Source organism: Aquarana catesbeiana, linkage group LG11 (assembly GCF_042186555.1).
Source record: "Aquarana catesbeiana isolate 2022-GZ linkage group LG11, ASM4218655v1, whole genome shotgun sequence".
In the NCBI taxonomy this organism is placed as follows: Eukaryota; Metazoa; Chordata; class Amphibia; order Anura; family Ranidae; genus Aquarana; species Aquarana catesbeiana.
The window spans coordinates 126150091-126163590 of NC_133334.1; the positions used below are offsets into that span (position 1 = coordinate 126150091).

The window sequence follows — 13500 nt, forward strand, 5'->3', positions numbered from 1 at the left end:
TCCATGGATTTGTCTTCATGATTTATCTCTAGCAACAACAACCTCACCCTAAAGTTAGTTGTAATCTGTGCCAGTTAACAGTGGAGATGGGTGTGTTGATCAGCTAAAATGAGGGGTAGCTAATGTTTTCTGTATTTTTTTTTTTCATTTTCTTTTTTATATACAACATTGCTCTATAGGGGGTCATTCACCCAGAACCTGAACCAAACACTGAACCCTGACACTGAACCAAAACATTAATACTATATATTTTTTGTCTGACAGACATTCCACACACCGAGTCTTGGTGATGAAGAGTTTGAGATTCCTCCTATAACCCCACCTCCAGAAACTGACCCTGCACTTAGCATGAATGATGTTCTTCTTCCATTCCAAGTTATGGGTGAAGCATTGACTGTACAAGGGAGTGAATTTACTCCTCAGTTCCCACCACAAAGTCTTGACCTCCCGTCTATCACCATATCTCGGAATATGGCAGAACAGGAAGGAACGCTGCACAACACTGGATTGACAATGGTAAGTGTGAAACCCAAGATTATCTATAGATCTATCTTCTATTTTCTAAAATGGTTGGAAGAACCTTTTAGGTATGTACTGTACTTGACAGCTTTGATGGTCACCTTATTTTCCAGACAGAGAAGTGTTTTTTGCAGTTAGAACTGGAAAGAAAAGTGGAATAGTCTTTCAGAAAGTGTGTTTGACAGATACAGTAAATTTCTTCAAAAAGAGTTTGAAAGAACAGCATTGAAAGAGTTATTTCTTATTTATAAAAAAAAGTACAAAAGCTATTTAGGGGTTCACCTGACGGCACTGAAAAATTAAACTTTTTTCATAATAGAGTAGGAAAAGAATAAAATCTGTCAGGTTTTAATTGCTCAAAATATTGAAATAGCCCACACTTCATGCAAAACTTTTGCAGCAAATCGAGGTCCCATAAAAATAGTGAAAAAAGCATGTTGAACTTCCTCCAACATTTTGGTGTGTTGCCAAGTCTTTCTCAAGGTAACAGAACAACAAAGACCAAGTCTGTCACTTTGAGAAGGGGGTTCCAAATGGAGATAGACCATGTTTTTTTCACTATATTGTTTATGTGACCTAAATAAGTTGCAGAAGCTTTGTCTTTGCATGGAGTGCTGGCTTTTAAGGTATAATATGGTATAACTGAAATCCATGCACTCCTAAACAATTTTGTTCTGAACCAACCAGGGTTTGGTGCTGAATAGATGTGTTTGCAGGTTTAAATTGATGTCTCTATTGGTGAGACTGGTAAACATTTTCACCAGGACTAAAAGTATAGAAAATTAAAAAAAAAATAGTTTTTGGCAAAACAACAATATGAATAAAATCTTCCAGTGGGCACTTCTTTCAGTGTCAACTGAGAGGAGGTTTCCCTTACATGTTTATAGATTTGCTCACACTTCCTGGTGTGTCTTTGTGACAGAAAGTGAAGGTAATTCTCCCCAATGGTACACAAAGAGTGAAAAAAAACCTCGACAGAAGTTTTATCCCTTCCATATTCTACCCAAAAACAAAAAATAAAAGAAGGTTTTAGTAAGAGTTTACTGATTAGGAAGTATTTTTTCCTGTATTCGTTTAAATTGGATCACACTCTCTGCAAGGTTTTTTTTGGGCTGGTTCATCTTTTGGTTTTAAAAGCATGAGAAATGTATTTTTAAGAGATTTTGTTTTTTGTTTGTTTTTTAGAGAAAACCTGTTTAGAGGAATTCATAAAGCATGTCTATGACACTCTTTAGAACTCTATCCTGCCTCTGTGTGACAAATGTTGATGCAGGCGACAGATTCATGTACCTGTTGGGAACAGGTACATAAAATTAGGGCAAGTTCTGCATGCTGAGGGGGCCCGAGGCCAGATTTTGTGTATGGACACCCCATCCTCAGTGCATTTGGAAGCCTTTTCAGTGCTTCAGCTGTCACACAGCAAATTTGGAGACACTAGTTCCCATCAAGTCCACTCCTTTTGTGATTGACAGCAGGCAGTGGGCGGGTTTCATAGGCCACAAACAACCTGCTTATTGACTATAGGATCGATAGGTGACTCTGTCACTTCATCATGCAATTTGTTCTCCAAGATGACTTGAAACCAGAGCCATTACCAAAAGAAACATGCAGCCAACTAGACAATCAATAACACTTTGTAAATAGCACCATGTTGAATTTGAACAATTGTGGAATAGGGTGAAGAATAACTCAAATGGACTAACCATTTAAAAATTGTAAGAAGCATATCAAAAAGTGCAGTCCGTAGCAAAAAATCAAATTTCATCTACTAAAGATGTATCAGAACAGGGTGCATTGCAATAAATTGCTGCGGGGTTGTGCATTTAAAGCTTTGGACTTATTTTTTTTTTAACAATCTATAGCTCCACTATTCTGTGAAACCATTGCATTGATTAAAAAAATAAAACACAGGATATAGTATATCTAATAAAATTGGAAATATATTTTATTTTACATTGTGAATAGCATTTTAGTAGCCATAAATTAGCACAATGTAATTTATACATACAGTGATGTCACCACAGAAGATTAGCACATTTCATTGTCAAAGCATTTTCTTCAGTAATGAAGTTTTCCCTTGCAGTTTCATAAAAAGCCTCAGGGGTCTAAGTTCCTGTTCAGCGCTGAGAAATGAAGTGAATAATAACTATAATCATTGAAGGAAAGCAACAGGATCTAATAATGTAACAAAGAAAATTCTAATTAAAAAACAATACTGGCAATTCATTTACTGTTCTGTGTGAAGTAACATGTTTGGGAAATGATACAGGTTGTGTTGTTACTCATGCTATTGATTACTCAAAATGATTCATATAATTTCCTGGTTTCACAATATATTTAGTCCTAGATAACACCTTTTTGGGAGATCCATTTATATTTCACATTTTATATTCAGAGGGAAACGCCCAATGTCTATTTTAAAGTCTAACTCCAGACATTTTTTTTGTTGATTTGGATTGTTCTAGCAAAGGCTAAAGCCTCTCTCAAATTTTGTAGTGTCCTTTGTGTCCTTGTTGGGGATATTTTCCCTTGTTTCTTATCAGGAATTGATAGCATTTTAGAAGAGTGAGGAAGGGTTAGAACCCCTGACACTGCTTTTATTGCTGTCTGTGTCTTCCTCTGCCCTAAAAGTGGTAATAAACTGCCACTAAAATAAAAATAAAGTGGGCCCCCCTGCAGGGTTAAGTCATAATGTGCTAGTATGCACCAACTTACCTGATAGGCTTACCTGTAAAGTGGATCCCTCCTGCACAGGGTTGTCACAGATCTATGACACTGCCATATTTACCTGGTCTCCCTTCTGGGTTTGCGTGCTCTGATGTATACCATGGTGACGTTACTCTCGTGCATGCGTGCGGGAGCCCTTGGCTCTGTCATGGAGCTCTGAATGTATGGCGCAGGTACCCCTTCAGAGTGCATGTGCCAGTGACATGTGCCGGCAGCATCCCCTATGAATATCTCCTAAACAATGCAAGTTTAGGAGATTGTCCTATAGGTAAGCCTTATTATTATTATTATTTTTATTATACAGGATTTATATAGCGCCAACAGTTTGCGCAGCATTTTACAACATGAGGGCAGACAGTACACTTGCAATACAAACCAATACCGGAGGGATCAGAGGGCCCTGCTCGTTAGAGCTTACAATCTAGAATTATAGTTCAAAAGTCGAGTTTACCTCCACTTTAACCACTTAAGGACCAGCCTCGTTTTGGATTTTAGGTGTTTGCATGTTTAAAACAGGTTTTTCTGCTAGAAAATTACTTAGAACCCCCAAACATTATATATGGTTTTTCTTCTAACACCCTAGAGAATAAAATGGCGGTTGTTGCAATACTTTTTTTTGCACCGTATTTGCGCAGCGGTCTTAAAAGTGCACTTTTTTTGGAAAAAATTCACTTTTTTGAATAAAAAAATAAGACAACAGTAAAGTTAGCCCAATTTTTTTTTATATTCTGAATTATAATGTTACGCCAAGTAAATTGATGCCCAACATGTCACGCTTGAAAATTGCGCCCGCTCGTGGAATGGCGTCAAACTTTTACCCTCAAAAATCTCCATAGGCGACGTTTAAAAAATTCTACAGGTTGCATATTTTGCGGTACAGAGGAGGTCTAGGGCTAGAATTATTGCTCTCGCTCTACCGGTCGCGGCGATACCTCACATGTGTGGTTTGACCACCGTTTTCATATGCGGCCGCTACTTGCGTATGCGTTCGCTTCTGCGCGCGAGCTCGTCGGGACGGGGGGTTTTAAAATTTTTTTTTTATTATTATTTATTTTACAATATTTTATTTATTTTTACACTGTTTTAAAAAAAAATGGTGTCACTTTTATTCCTATTACAAGGAATGTAAACATCCCTTGTAATAGAAAAAAGCATGGCAGGACCTCTTAAATATGAGATCTGGGGTCAAAAAGACCTCAGATCTCATATGTACACTACAATGCAATAAAAAAAAAAAAAAAAGTCGTTTAGAAAAATGACATTTGAAAAAATGTGCCTTTAAGAGGCGTGGACGGAAGTGACGTATTGACGTCGCTTCCGCCCAGCAGTGTATTGGAGACGAGTGAGCACCATCTTGGCCTCACTTGTGTCCAGACACACCACAGGATAGGACGCGATCACCTCCGCAACTACCGACGGCTCCGGTAAGCGGCGGAGGGCAACAGATCGCAGCGGGAGGGGGCCCCTCTCCCGCCACCGATAAGTGATCTCGCGGCGAATCCGCCGCAGGGACCACTTTTATCTGACAGCCGGCCGCCGCACGAAAACGGGGATACTGGGGTTATGGCAGCTAGCTGCCAGCTAGCTGCTGCCATAACAACGATATCCCCATTCAAAGTTTGGACGTACATCGTCGTGCGGCGGTCTTGAAGTGGTTAATGATGGCATCCACACCCTCTCCCACCCACTGTTCAGTGTTTTGTTGTCACAGGGACATGAAGTAAGGGGAAATCTACTTAGTGGGGACTGAGGCAGCATTTCAAAACATGGCATTCGTTACATCTCTTTCCTGCTTTATCCAGACTTAAATGTATTGGTTGCAGTTGAGCACTTTTGTTCTTGGGAGGTAAGAGTAATGTACAATTCATGTTTGCCTTCATTACACATGCTTGGCTTTGAAAACTCAGCTGTTAGTGGTAATACCACTGCTGGTCACAGTCTCTGGCCCATGCATTGTTTGACCACTTGCCGACCGCTGCACACCAATATACGTTGGCACAATGGCAGCAGTGGGCAAATGGGCGTACCTGTACGTCCCCTTTAAGAGGCGGGGATAGCAGGCGCGCATGCCTCCGGTGTACAGCGTGACCGTGCCCGCAGGACCGGCGGTCTCAATGTCCACTGGTCTCCCAGTGATTGCGTCACTGAGCCGCAGAACGGGGCAGTGAGTATGTAAACAAGGCATTTCCCCATTCTGCCTTGTGTCATGACAGAGATCACTGCTCCCTGTCATCGGGAGCAATGATCTCTGTCATGTGACTGGAAGCCCATCCCCCCACAGTTAGAATCACTCCTTAGGACATTTATTTTGTTTACAAAAGTTTTATTTGGAAGTTTCACAGAAGTACAAAAAAAATAAGAATGTTAACAGAGTGTGTCACAATGTTACAGAGTTATCATTAAAGTAGGAGACTGAAATACATTTCCAGACCATAATTTCAAGGTAGAAACGTGATTATGAAGACTATGTATACATTAATTTACAGGTACAAAAGTCATATATATAAAAAGTGAGCAAAAACATATAAGTGCTAATCTGAAATCCAAAAAGACCATTTATTTTTGTGTATATGTATAGTATCATTGAGGGTGTGGTATATCCATTCTGCAAATTTGATCGATTCCATTCTAGAAACAACTTGTTGCCATGGGAGATTGTTGGATTTCCAGTTGTAAGCAATCATCCAGAGTATGGAGCTGCATAGAGAGTGAATTAATCTGGTACATGGAAGGGGGACATTCGGGATATTAGCAAATAATAAACAAATTTGTGGTGTAGGTATGATTTTTTGTTTAGAGGAGGATTCAATGATTTCAAAGGCTTTACGCCATATTAGGTCTAGGTGAGAGCAGGACCAGAATATGTGTATGAATGTGCCAGGAACTGAACAACCTCTGAAGCAATTTGGAGACACCGAAGGGTAGTATGAGTGTAATTTCACTGGGGTTAGGTACCACCTTGAGAATACTTTAATTGGGGTTTCTCTGAATGAAATGGCTTTGTTACTCTTACGTAGATTAATTGACATAGACATCCAGTCATCAATGCTGAATGTGATGCCCAAATCTGACTCCCATTTAATCATCTGTGAGGATTTTTCTGGGACTCCAACACTGTTTAGGAAATGATATAGTTTTGAGATCAAACCTCTGTCTCTAGAAAAGGAGATACAGATCTGTTCAAACACTGTGTTGGAGGGGTTTGTTGAAAGTGCAAAACACTCAGCATAGAATCTCCTAATTAGTTGGTAATGGTGAAGTTCCAAGGAAGGGAGGCCATGTATAGATTGTAATGAGGGGAATTGGGTAAATTTCCATTTTAGTTGTAGGGATCTAAGTGTAGTAAGATTTTTGTTAATCCAGTTTAAGAAGGGTCTTTCGTTGTTATATGCGTGTGGAAATCTGGGGTCACCTAAAAAGGATGCTAAGGGTGGGGTGTTAGAGGAAAGTTTGAAGGTGTCTTTGTGTTTATTCCAAAGTTGGAGAAATTGGACAACTATAATATTTAATTTGGAAAGTTTACTGTATAATGTGATGTTAGACCATAATATTCCTTGTAGATACAGTGGTTTAATAGAGGTGATTTCAAATTTTTCCCAAGGGGTCTCGTGTATAGGGGTGAACCATTGGGAAAGCTGGGTTAGTCTAGCAGCAAGGTAATATAGCCAGATGTTGGGAAGACCCAAACCTCCTGCAGACTGGGGTCTATGCATCAGGGCATAGCTGCATCTGGGCTTTTTGCCTGCCCATATAAATTTGTTAATATTTCTTTGTATAGAGAATAATTTGGATTTTGGGATGTTAATTGGTAGGGTGCAAAAAAAATATAAGAGTTTGGGTAGGATTGTCATTTTGATGGCACATATTCTACCTAGGAACGAGATATGAAATGAAGACCAAGAGTTAAGGATAGTGTTGATGTTGGAAAAGAGAGGGATGTAATTAGACTTCTATAATTGATTATGTGTTGGGGTTATAGAAACTCCAAGGTACTTAAATGAATTAGGGCACCATATGAAAGGAAAATTGCTCGATAATAAGTTTTGTGTGTTTTTCATATTTATTTTGAGGCCAGAGATGTTGTGAAAGAGTTTCAGTTCCTTAAGGAGGGATGGGAAAGAGGTAATAGGTTCTGTAAGGAATATAAGAGCATCATCAGCGTATAAACGGAGTTTACATTCGTTTTCCCCTTTAGTATATCCTTTTATATCATAGTTATTCCTTATTTTATGGGCTAATGGTTCAATAGCAAGGGCAAATAAGAGCGGGGAGAAGGGGCAACCCTGTCTAGTTCCTCTACTAAGGGGAAAAAATTCTGAGTTGTGACCTGGGATTTTTATTCTAGTTTGGGGATTATGATAAAGGGCGTTAAATCCCTGCAAGAATTTATCTGATATCCCAAATTTGGGTAGTATAAAGTTAAGGTATGACCAGCTAACGCTGTCAAATGCCTTATGAATTTCTAGACTTAAGAGGCAAAGCTTACGTGAGTAAAGATTTGCGTCTTGGATATTATTAGTGACCAGTCTAACATTATCAACAATTTGTCTTCCAGGGAAAAAAACCGGTTTGATCAATGTGAATTAGATTCGTGATAACTTTTGCCAGTCTGTCAGCAAGTAGTCTTCCAAAGATTTTGAGGTCATTGTTTAGAACTGATATAGGGCGAAAATTTTGAGGAAGAGAGTGATCTTTAAGCGGTTTAGGAATTAGGGAAAGATTAGCTAGAAGCTTCTCGTTGGGAAATTGTCCACCATTAAGAATGTGATTAAAAAGGTTAGTCAAATGAGGGGTTAGAAGGGGGGCAAATTTTTTATAATATGAAGATGAAAAACCATCTGGGCCTGGGGCTGTGGAGGTTTTAAGGGATTTTATAATTCGGGTCAGTTCCATTTCTGTACAGGGGGCGTTCAACGACTCTATTTGCTGTGGGGTGAGAGAGGGTAGTCGGATGTCATCTATCCCCAGTCTAGATGATTGGTCTGTAGAAGGTTGAGGGCTTGAGAGGAGGTCTTTATAAAATGTGGAGAATATTTTAAGTACTTCTTGAGGGTGTGTGATCATATTTCCTTTGGGGTCCCTGAGTTTATATGTATGTGGGGGTTTGTGTTCATGATTAAGTTTTTTGCAAACATAGATGAGGGAGAGTTGCTATGTAATAGGAATTTAGCCTTGGAAAATCTTAATGATTTCTCTGTGTTTGCTGAAAGAATAACATCCAAAGCTTTAAGCTTGTCCTGTATTTGTTTGGTAATTTCTGATGAAGGAGTTACTTGCAATTTATGGTATAAGTCATTAAGTTCTTTGGTAAGGCATTTGATATCTGTGAGTCTCTATCTGTTTCTGTTTGCAGCGAGGCAAATTAAATGGCCTCTTAAGACTGCTTTATGTGCCACCCAAATCATAGTAGGAGGAGTTTCATCATTGACATTGTCAGAAAAATAACTCTCAATTTGTGTTGTAATGGCCTGTGTCATTGAGGCATCTGTTAGGATTGTATCATTTAATCTCCAATTGTAGGGGGAGAGTTTGAGACCTACGTGTGAAGTTTCAAAAAATTTAATGTCATGGTCTGACCAGGGGCATGGGTGTATTGTAGCATTAGAGGAGTTAGCTAATAGAATAGGCGTGCAGTAAATGTAATCTAGTCTAGCATAGACGTCATGGGGGTGTGAGTAATGTGTGTAAACTTTTGCACCTATATTATGCGCCCTCCAGGAATCAATAAGTTGAAATTTATTAAGGGATCGGTTTAAAGATTTAGGGAAAGCTTTGGTGGATGGGGAGATTTTGCTTCTGTCTAGAGCTGGGTGTGCTGTTAGATTAAAGTCACCACCTACAATCAGATGGGGAGAGCTAAGTTTTTCCAGAGATTCAAAAAAGCTCTGGAAAAAGAAAGAATGGGAATCATTAGGTGCGTAAATTGATGCAATAGTGATTTCTTTGTTATTTATCTGACCTTTTATAATGATATAGCGGCTATCTGGATCTTTATAAATATGTTTTGAGTCAAAAATAATAGTGTTGCGTATAAAGATAGCAACTCCACGGGTTTTATTGTTGTATGTAGTATAATAAAATTGGTTGTATGTTTTGTCAAAATAGTTTGGGTGTCTAGAGGAAGAGAAATGAGTTTCCTGTAATAGGATAATATCTGCGCCAATTCTTTTGTAGTGTTGGAAGGCCTTTTTCCTTTTGTGGGGTGTATTGAAGCCATGAACATTATGAGATATTACTTTAAGTACCATTGGTAATTTGTAAGGGGGTCTGCTTATGAGAAAAGACAATCCTAATTACACATAGTGGGATATAAATGAAAAGCATATGAGAGTATAAGGGAAGGTTAAAGCTTAGCACTCGAAGTAGGAGTGACACCTTATACCGTATTAGTAGAGAAATTATAGTCAAATGTGTACCAAATTTAAAACATGGGTATTTGAAACAAAAAAGAATATAACATTGGATCATTAGATGAGATTGAACAGTCTTACTGTAACTTCCATTTTTTAATCTAAAAAAAGTATCGACCATAAAAGCAAAATTGGTAAATACTGTAATGAAAAATAACAAAAACAAAGGGACAAGAAATATCTTGTCACAAAATTTTAAACTTGAATCAGGAGGACAAACATGTCCTGATCCTGCGAATGCCATCAAATGCATCATCCTCCAAATTAAGGATGCAGCAGTTAACCGCATGGGCAGGTGGGGAGACAATCCATCGACGACGGACTTAGCAGGCTATTTGAGTAAACTGGAACAAAAACAATTAAATACCAACCAGAGGGGTTAATGTAACAGCAGAGGTAGATACCATCTATCTTTGGGGGTTGAAAGACAAGGCGATTATATCTAATTTTTAACAGCCATTTAAGAGTTACCATTTTAAGCACTGTTAAAAACTCATTTTAGCCACATATATACCATTTAGTGATTTAAAAAAAAAAAAGGGGGGGGGGGAGGCAAAATTGGGGGGATGGGTAGGAGGGAAGGGAGGGAGGGAAAGGAAGGAGTAGGGGAAGGGGAGGGTTTGAGATAGAGTTGTGGAAAGTTTGTTCCTCCATTCAATTTTTTAGGGGTCTCAATGATGTCCAAGTTCTAAATGTGGAGAAAGTTCAGATGTTAGCAAAATGATGAGTAGGTCTGTGCTCAAAATGATCCATTCAAATAGGGAATAGTAAAGAAGAACCAAAATTCAATCCGGAGAGGACATCAAAACAAATGGAGCCTTGTGTGGAAAGGAACGTCAATTAATTAAGGTGATCAAGTGGCTTGGTTCTGGAAAGGTTGACGCCATCTTCTCTGTTCAGCTGTATTGCGTCTGGAAGACGGAGTCGACCAGATTGGGGAGGGTCTTGGAGTGGATGGAAATCTGTTCGGTGGTTCTGGATCAAGTAGGCCCAGTTTGACTAGCAGTTCTTTGCCTTCAATTACATTATACACGGTGTATGTAGAGCCATTATGTGGGATTGTAAGCTTGAAAGGAAATCCCCATCTGTATCTTATTCGAGCTGTTTGTAGAATGTTTGTGACTTCCTTCATTCTGCGTCTTCTATCCAGAGTGGCTGGGGAGATGTCAGAGTAGATTTGTAGCCTGTTGCCCTCAAAAGCAATGTTTGGGGAGGTTCCGGAAGCACGCATGATTTCCTCTTTGATAAGAAAATCCTTCATGCACATGATAATATCTCTAGGTGGTTTGTCAGGTGGGGGTTTGGGGTGCAGGGCTCTGTGTATACGGTCACATGTGAATGCTGACATTGGTTTGTCAGGGAGAAGATTATGGAAAATCTTGGAAACCGCTTGTATCAGATCAGTGACTGTTTCAGGGACACCTCGCAGTCTGATATTGTGGCGTCTGTTCCTATTATCCAAATCTTCCACTTGTGCTTGCATAAAGGCAAAGCTATCAGCCAAAGATTCATAGTCCTTTCTTAAATCATTATGAGCAAGTGAAAGTTCATCGTGTTTGGTTTCTAATATGTCAGTGTGATTTCCTATATTGGCTATTTCCTGAGATAGGGCCGTAGTGGCTTTATGCACTTCATTCTCTATTTTATTTACCAGCTTATCAAAAATTGTGGTAAGGCTGGCATCCAAATCAGCTTTAGATAATGGGGATGAGTACTCACAGTTCCCATTGTTGAGAGGGTGGATGGATGGATTAGAGAGCTGTTTCATTGCAGCCGCGTGTGTGCCGGCGCTATCTTGGGACATCTTCCTGGCCTGCTTGCCTGCAGCGTTCAGAAGATAGTGGGTTAAGTGGTGTTGTGAACGGCAAAAATGCCCGGTTCTTCTTACCAGCATGCACGGAGGGTTCCTCGAGGGGTATGGAGTATTTTCGGCGGCGTAGTGTTTGTCTAGGTCTGGTTATTCAGCCCGCGTTTTGGCCGGGTCAGACGGAGCTGTGATTACTCGCGTCCTTCCCGCATCGCGCCACGCATGCGCCCCCCCACCCTAGGACATTTAAACCCTTCATCGCCTCCTAGTGGTTAACCCCTTCCCTGCCAGTGTCATTTACACAATAATCAGTGCATTTTTATAGCACTGATTGCTGTATAAATGACAATGGTGTCAAAAGTGTCCGATGTGTCCGCCATAATGTCGCAGTCCCAATAAAAATCGCAGATTGCCGCCATTACTGATTAAAAAAAATTAATAATAAAAGTGCCATAAAACTATCCCCTATTTTATAGAATCTATAACTTTTGCGCAAACCAATCAATATACGCTTATTGCGATTTTTTTTTTTTTTTTTTACCAAAAATATGTAGAAGAATACATATCGGCCTAAACTGATGAAAAAATTGTTTTTTTTATATATTTTTGGGGCATATTTATTATAGCAAAAAGTAAAAAATATTGTGTTTTTTTTTTTTTTCCCCAAAATTGATGCTTTTTTTGTTTATAGGGCAAAAAAATAAAACCGCAGAGGTGGTCAAAAACCTCCAAAAGAAAGCTTTATTTGTGGGAAAAAAGGACATCAATTTTGTTTGGGTGAAACATTGCATGACTGCGCAATTTTCAATTAAAGTGACGCAGTGCCGAATTGCAAAAAGTGCTCTGGTCAGGGAGCGGGTAAAATCTTCCAGGGCTGAAGCAGTTAAAATGTAAAAGCTTTACCCTAAAGCTCTGTTAATACAGTGCACCTAAACTGGAAGTTGTGAGCAATGGTGGAATGGCCACTGACAGGTCAATGTTCACAGAGAAATATCCAAAAAAGATGATGTGCAGGTAATCAACCCATTAATCCTACAGTACCCCCACCCCATTCATGTAATGAATGCGTTAATTTTAAAAAGTGCAAGCCTTTTAGTAGCACACATTTAATTAATTAAAAAACAGGCATTATTTTCTATGTCAGGGCACAACAAAGGAGACATTTGAAGGGAAGGGTAGAGGATACTGGGGAGGCCACCATTATTTATAGTCTATACATATATTTCATTGGTGGTACAGTGTTACTTTATTACTGTGTGTCAGTCACTTTAAAATCACAGCTGTATTGTAACCACCTCTAGATGTGTGGTTTACCACTTTGCAAATTAGTAGAGCTAAGGTGATTTAGCATTCAGGAAAACCCCAGCCTGCATCTGATTTCCAGTGAAGGCAACATCATTTGCCAATGAATCAGCAGTGTTAAACAAATTGATATGTATTGCTGACACCCATATCTCTTCCAGACACCTCTAGATGCAGGTTGTTATTTGTAGCCTTTGTGAATCTACATGTCCCAGGAAGTTCTGTCTGGGTATTGCAAGGCACACTGGGACTTTCAGCACCACAAAGTTTAAAGAGCTACATATAACAGTAGTTTTCAACTGCAAACATATTTATTGGTAGCACACTAGACCAATACATCATAATTTAGCTCCATGCTATTATCTGGGAAGACCCAGAAATCAGGCCTCTATCACTGAACTCCCCATTGCACAGTGAAGAATTTTTTTACGTCTCGGGAAGTCTCCAATTACAGCATCTTTTTACCTGGAATATCTCTCTTATACATTTCACCAACTTTTCCTGTTGTAAATATTTTTTTCTCTGTACCAGATTACTAATACTTCGTAGCTGACTTCCCAAAATATTCAAGAGACATTAACAGCCAGTTTTATGTGCCTGTCTTAGCATGCATGTAGACACACGTTGTGGTATCTAAACTATTTCATTTCTTTTGGATCCATAACAAGCATCTGTCACCAAAAAAATGACCTGATCTTTTTTTTTTTTAACTAACATACTGCATATGTTTTAACA

The 13500-nt window shown here is 39.1% G+C and overlaps 1 protein-coding gene across 4 annotated transcripts in view; it reads left to right on the forward strand.

Moving 5' to 3' along the window:
• The window catches only part of TOX3 (TOX high mobility group box family member 3), a 287385-nt gene that overhangs the window by 224042 nt on the left and 49843 nt on the right, over positions 1–13500 (forward strand). For all 4 annotated transcript variants that reach the window (XM_073604971.1, XM_073604972.1, XM_073604974.1 and 1 more), the window contains one exon: positions 265–516. In XM_073604971.1, the coding sequence (XP_073461072.1) occupies positions 265–516 (252 nt within the window). The remainder of the gene's footprint in view (positions 1–264; positions 517–13500) is intronic.